Genomic DNA, 7104 nt, shown 5'->3' with positions numbered 1-7104 from the left:
AAGACCCAAATTAATATCTTTATAAAATATATTTTAATCAAATAATTTAGATTGGTTTTAATCTTTATAAATAAGTGTCGAAAAATTATGAAAACAAAAAAATTTATATTTTAAACATTTACCACATGTCTGAATTCTCTTCTGACTTCACAATAAAGTACTTAGGAGTTTTTTTTTGGTGGAGGATTGGGTCGGTAGTGAGAAAATATTTTACTCAGACAGCCCAACAAAATTTTGGGCTTACAGCCTCATGTGATAAAACAATATAATAGATGTGGACATGGGATTAAAAAAATTATTATAACCAAGTTGGGTTGGTCTAGTGGTTAGCTCACTAGTCCGCTTAAGCAAGTGTTGGGGGTTCAAATTCCGCCTTGTGCATACAGCAACCCATTGGCCAGCGACAAACTCTTAAATGGAGCTCAGTATCGCGACGGATTAGTCCTTAACCTATCGGGTTGGGGGATACCGTGAAAAAAAAAAATTATTATGGAATGTGACTAGAAAGCAGTGATTGATGTCCTGAATAGCTCAAATAACCTGGATAAATATCCTAATGCATTCACCAAATGCTCTTTTTCTAACGTGACCAATCCAAAAAATTTTATCAGTAGAATAAAATATATAGTATAATAATAATTTTTATAATTATATTATAGTATTATAAAATATAATTTATGAATAAAATTAATTTATAATTCTACACAAATTAAAAAGTTCAGTATCAAATTATAAATACAAAATTAACAGATATGTATCATTTAAATTAATTTTCAAAATTATAAATACAAAATTGATACACGTCTATCTATGGCACACGAAAAATTATAAGCGAAAACATGACTATGGTTGAAACTTGCAACCAGGGTCAACCATAGGTAACCACGCTCATGAATCATGAAAAGGGGGCCATATCCATACTATATTCATGTTTGTGGAAGCCATAGCATATGTGACCCATACCCATGTGCGTGTGAGGACTCCAAAAACCACATTATCTACCTCATTTTCACATATAGCTTTTATTTTAAATAAAAGTTTTGAGAAAAGGGAAAGTATGAGGAGCCAATGAAATATTTATACAATGTGTACAATGGAAGTTTATGGAATATTAGAGATATAATCATTAGTGTTATATTTTCTCATTAGCTGAAGCTTTTGGGATGAGTGGTATCATGATATGGTATTAAAGCGTTAGATCCGAAAGGTCAAGAGTTCGACAATAATTGCATTGCATACCTTTTCAACAACATTTTTTTTCGTGTGGGAGAGAGAAGAGTGTATCTCCCAATGATGTGAGAAGAAAAGTGTTTAACTTTGTTATAGGAGCTACAAATCGAAAGTACCGATCTGTTTTATTTTTTTTTCCAAACGATTACAAATCGGACGGTCCGATCTGTGATTTCGAAAATAAAAAAAATTAATGTTAAAATCGAACTGTCCGATTTTTATTTTAAAAAATAAAAAAAATAAAAAATACAAAATAGACCATGCCATTTGTAGTTTTTTTTTTAAACAAACCGACCCTCCGATTTGTAGTTCACTTTTTTCTTTAAACAAATCGGACCGTCCGATTTAAATAAAACACCATATTAAAAAAAACACCTAATCTTTCAACAATAATATATTACACATATTTAACCAATATAAAAAAAATTAGCCTTTCAGCAAGTTCATCTACAAAGGGACCAAGACAAGTTGTCGTGAGATTTTTTTTCTTTTTTAAAAATGAAGAACGAAGAAATTAAAGTGGCTTTCAATTATGTTGTTAGAGGTTAGACAGCCAAGTTATAATTTATATGTGTCAGTGAGTGAGTGGTGCCTTTAGCCACTATGCCTCATGTACTCTCATATTGAGTAATTGCACCAGGAACCCTATAAATAATCTTCCATTTATATGGTAAGACTCTCAGCTAAGTTAAAAGTGCGGAAGAATTTCAAAAATATCGGTATATTATTAATTTTAATTATTAATCTTAATTATATAAAAATATGAAGAGGTTGACCCGCATATCAATTGATGATATGTCAGGGCATCAATCAATGCAACATGTCATATAGTGTGGCATATTAACATGTCACATAGTTTAGTGTATTATGCAATAATTAACTTATTAAAGACTAAAGAGAAAGTATAGGAGCTAATGAAATGTTTGTACAATGTGTACAATAGAGATTTAAGAAGTATTAGAAATATAATCATTAATGTTATCGTTTCTTATCAGCTGAAGCTTTTGGGATGAGTGGTATCATGACATGGTACGTGAAGTTGATAATTGAGAATCATTAGATGATTTGATTGATTTGACTAAATTTTCATCTAATGACTCTTAACTATCAACTTCACGTGAAGTCGACTGCACCTGAGTTTTCACCAATATACAAACTATAATTTTATGTATTTTCTAAAAATTTAAAAATTAAATTGAAAATTTTTAAGCAAATTAAGGAGGGTGAGAAGAATGGGAAGTAGGGAAAATAAATAAATAAAGCAAAGCAAAAGCAGCAATGAATTGCTTTTTCCAAATCCAAAGAACAAAAAAGTGTCAACGATTCCAAAGTAGAATACAAGAGCATCTTAATACATGGTATAATCATCACTCTTAAAGCTACTTTAGACCCAATTCTTCTAACCTCATTGGGGAATTATATTACCCTCCCTACCCTATCTCCTCTCATTTTCCTTTTTCTAACATAAAATCTGTCTTCAAATTTTCTCCTTACATCAGCAGTAGTAAAGCCATGGTGTGCACTGCAATAATAATATGAAATCCAAATGATCCAATCATCACCTGCAACACCCAATAATTGAATTAGTCTTCCAATCACTAAACCATCAATCTCACTCTGCCACTATACAACATTATCCAAATTAACACTATACATTAATTCATTCCTTACATTATGGAACACATTAATGTGCTTACTTGAAGATACTAATTGATATCATTAATGTGCTTATTTGAGTGAAGTATCTAACAGTTCCCAATATCATCTTTTTGAGAATGCCTACCTACTAATTGATATTGCCAACACTAACACATAAGATAGTGGTAAGTAACAGGTTTATTCTTGTTCTAAAACAGTGACTAAATAGACCTATGCATGAAATTACTGAAAAAAAAAAGTAGAGAGAGAGAAGTATGGGGTAACCTGTGGTTGAGTGGAAGAGGTGGGTAAGGGGCGAATGGTTGCAGAATCAACTTCACCAGTGGGAAGAGGAACTGCAGGGTTGCTGTTTATGAATGGCATGCCACCACCTTTGTCGGGGACTAATGGAATTGTCACTGGTGAACTTGCTGATGGTGATGGTGATGGTGAAGCTGCTTGGTGGGGACGGAAAGGCCATGGATATGCTGGGGAAGATGACACTACTTCTCCACCTGAAGATGGTGATGGAGCTGCCGTTGGAGAATGTTCTTGTTCTGGAGCCATTGTTGGAGCCTGTGGTGTTGCTGAATTCACCACCTTTATGGCTAGTTTTTGAGATTCTTCACATGATTTGAGGGAGCCATTGTTGAAGGCGAAGTAGAAGAAACCAGGGCGAGATGGATGCCACTGAAAATTCAAATTCGTAAAGAAAAATATAAAGTTCGACACTTTTCAACTGTTTCTGTTAACCCAGATGAAGAACGATCGTAGTGGCAGAAAAAAGTTTGAATTTTGGAGGCATTTTCATGGCACCCAACATGGGAGTTTTTGAAGGTGCTCACCGTGTAGGAGGAGGTGAGAAGAGTGGCCTGAGTGAAGTTGCAGTTGTTGAAGGCTTCTTGGTTCTTGAAAATGTAGAGATTAAAGTGTTGTATGGGCTTGAAAACTTAAATGACACAAGAGAATGATGTTAGTTAGCTATGTACACTGTACTGAATAATGCATATGAAGAAGATTCATCAGCTATTTCCAATAGTACTTAGTTACTTACCAATGGAATCACCAATGTGAACACTGGGATTCTTCCACTGTGAAGTTCCATCCACTACAATTGCGGTTGAATGAGAAGGCTTGAACAGTGAGGGTAGAAGAAAGAAGAGGAAAATGAGAAAGAAGGACATTGTGATGATGAAGCAAAAACTACAGAGAGAAGGCTGAATTGGTAAGCTTTGTTAGCTTTTTGTGTTGTATGTATTTAACTCTGCCCTACCTTTCTCTCTCTCTGGGTAATTATGGATTAGCAAAAGAAAAAAAAAAGTGATTTTGAAAACTGTGTTGGTGTGGGGAAGGAGACTGTTAATATGTCAGAAGTGTTTGGCTTTTGATGAGGAAGAGTTTGAATGGGTTCCAGACATGGCTGTTGGGGATAGTGATCTCATATTATTTATTATTATTGTTAGTATTATTTTACACAGCAAAAGGTAGCATGATTTTTTGTTTCTCAAAATTGTAGTAACAAGTAGAGGAAAGAAAAATATATATACTTATATTACTATTTCTAGATGGAGTAACACATTCACAAGCTGAATTGAGAGTCTGAAATATGATGATGGTGATTATAATTCTAAAATGATTAGTGGTGTGATTATATGAGCTTGCAGTTGCAGTCAATTTGGTCTTTCATTTTTCAATTCAAAAACCTTTCTTCTTGGGTGGTGAGAAATCAGAAATGCCTTTCTCCTCTTACCACATCTATTTCATATAATAAAAGAAAAGGTTTTACCTCATTCATTGTGGAATGCAATGTTGCTCATACTTTCATGCAGTATGGGAATAATTTTCTAGTATGATAAAAGGTTATAAATGAGGTCCTTTTATATACTTCGTTCTAGGATTAGGCCAAAACAATTTGTTTTGGTTTTGGGTTTTCTATTACTATGAATGGATGATGAATTCAATTCTTATAAGGTAAAAACTCACACAGTTATTTTTAATTGATAAATTTAATTAAATTATAAACTAATAATTTTTAACTATTAATTTCACATAAAATAAGTACATCTTAATCTCTACCTTCTTGTAATGGTTCTGAATCTCAATGTTACATTTGGTGTCCGTAATACTTTGTTGTCGGTACATGTGATAGTATCATTTTAACAAGTGACCAAATAAAACACTCCAATATCAAATGCTACAACTTTCAATGAAATCGCAATGTACAGTCTCAATCTCAGCTCAAATCTATAGAAAGGATACTTACATCTTCTTTCATTCGGCTAGATTTGGTAAAGTTTGGATAATTATGTCTGGTAAATTAAAATTAATTAATCTTTAATAAATACAAGTTATAAAAATTGTATTTAATAAAATTATTTTTAACAAAATAAAAAATATATTTATACATATATAAATTTATATTGAATATTTTACTTTTTTAAAAAATACAAATTAGCCTTAAAAATAATTTTATATTTTTAAAAATATTCTTAATTTTTTAAAATTAAAAGTACAAATACATAATTTTTTATTTACTAAATACAAAGTAAGATGTCAATGTCTTTTAAAAATACAAACATTTTTCTGGTAAACACCAAACCTACCCTCCGTCAAACTCTTGCAATGCTGTAAACGTTTATTTATAGACATTTGATGAGATGAATTTTTAACCGTTGATTATGGTTGACGAGCGTTACCGTTACAGTTACCGTTATAAAATGGAGTTCAGCGAGACAGAGGTCCTTGTCTTTGCTTAAGGTAGCAGCTTTCGGCTCAGTTGTTAGGCTCACCGATGTGGTCCAACTAAAAGAGATAAACGAAGCTACAAGTTCAAAAAACGACAAGGACGAAGCATTTGTAATTTCCTTCTCTTGTCCTTTCTCTCTTTTAAATTTTTAATCCTCCAAACACACTCACTTTATGTATATAAAAAAATAAAGTAAATTGACAAAACAATAAAATAGTTAAGAAGCATGAAATTAAATATCCGCAACTGAGATTTGTTGTAAATTGTATTTTTGACAGAATAAACCATCAAGAGAGCACTAAAGAGATTCTAGCACTTAAAAAATGAAAATTTGCTGACTCTAATAGATTCTGAATTGCTTGACAAATTTATTCAACTAAGTTAGGAAATATAATACTCATGACTAGACTGTTTTTCACACATTTAAGTTTTAAGAGATATAAAGATCATGTGAAACTACAAAGAAAGTTCCTATTGTTTCTAGAAACGTATTCTCATTGGATTTATCTAGTAAAATAAACTGAAATGGGATATAAAACTGACATGAAATAAACCTGATCGCCATTGAATGGTTAAAGAAAAACTGACACTAAAACGCACTGATAGATCATACAAACAATTTCTATATGCATTCTTTAGAGTCGAAATATATCTGTCTAATCCATAACTACATTATATACGTCTAAAAATCACCTCTGCTCTACCAGTAATACAACACATTTCACTAGAGGAAAGATCAGGGTGCCTACTTCGAATCTAAACTAAATAACCAACCTCCACCACTTCTGCTTTTATCTACTAGGAAAAACAAAAGCTGCTTCTTATGTAACAAGGAATTTCCCTTCATCACTCAGGTAGCAATTCCCATTCTCTTTTCACATAATTTAACCCCCATTCACCACTGCCCTCTAGATTAATAATTAGACTGGGACCTTTGATTTCAGAAACAACAATGATTACAGTGCTAGTGTGCTCATATCCATATTTCCCTCATCACATGATTCACATATGCTGCTGTGAATCTTCAATTTCCATCCTGGACCACTGAGAAACATGGTCTACCATTGCAAGGAGCGAACACGACGTAGAAATCGTGGTGGCCTTCGCTTCTCCACAACAGGAATTACTTTTTCCATAAGCTGCATGAAAATCAATTGGATCAGCTGTCGCGCAAAAAGCCAAAAACAAAATGCTGACAAGCTTCATGAAACAACAATTTGGATTGGAAGTTATGGAATAACTTCTTTTTTGCATCTCCCTTAAATTCAGTAGTAAAATCAACACCACTTGCCTAACTCTTCATATCCATATATACATGCAAGGAAAAACCCACTTGAACCACACTAACCCTACTCTTTTCAATGATGACATGACTGAAATTTCATGAACAAATGCACATTCATGATCGATTACAGAGCATGTTGCAATATCAATGAATTTCAGGAGTTGCTTAGACTGGGCAAGACCTTCAAGAGTTGTAATAGCATTAT

General features: G+C 32.7%; 2 protein-coding genes across 2 annotated transcripts in view; both read right to left on the bottom strand.

Annotated features, from left to right (window-relative positions):
- Window positions 1-2483: 2483 nt before the first annotated feature.
- On the bottom strand, window positions 2484-4300 carry LOC107467897 (early nodulin-like protein 3). The gene is made up of 4 exons (XM_016087120.3): window positions 3923-4300; window positions 3714-3817; window positions 3154-3558; window positions 2484-2792 (listed from the first exon to the last, which is right to left on the bottom strand). The coding sequence occupies exons 1-4, from the start codon at window positions 4050-4052 to the stop codon at window positions 2721-2723; spliced, it is 711 nt and encodes a 236-aa protein (XP_015942606.1). The 5' UTR covers window positions 4053-4300; the 3' UTR covers window positions 2484-2720.
- Window positions 4301-6219: 1919 nt separating this feature from the next.
- Window positions 6220-7104, bottom strand: part of LOC107467873 (G-box-binding factor 4) — a gene marked incomplete in the record, with an annotated part of 2699 nt that continues 1814 nt past the window's right edge. Inside the window, 1 exon segment of the mRNA XM_016087091.3 lies at window positions 6220-6753. Coding sequence (XP_015942577.1) covers window positions 6673-6753 — 81 coding nt within the window.

The sequence above is a fragment of the Arachis duranensis genome, chromosome 9, assembly GCF_000817695.3.
Source record: "Arachis duranensis cultivar V14167 chromosome 9, aradu.V14167.gnm2.J7QH, whole genome shotgun sequence".
Taxonomy (NCBI): domain Eukaryota; kingdom Viridiplantae; phylum Streptophyta; class Magnoliopsida; order Fabales; family Fabaceae; genus Arachis; species Arachis duranensis.
This window is presented reverse-complemented; position numbering and strand designations above follow the sequence as displayed.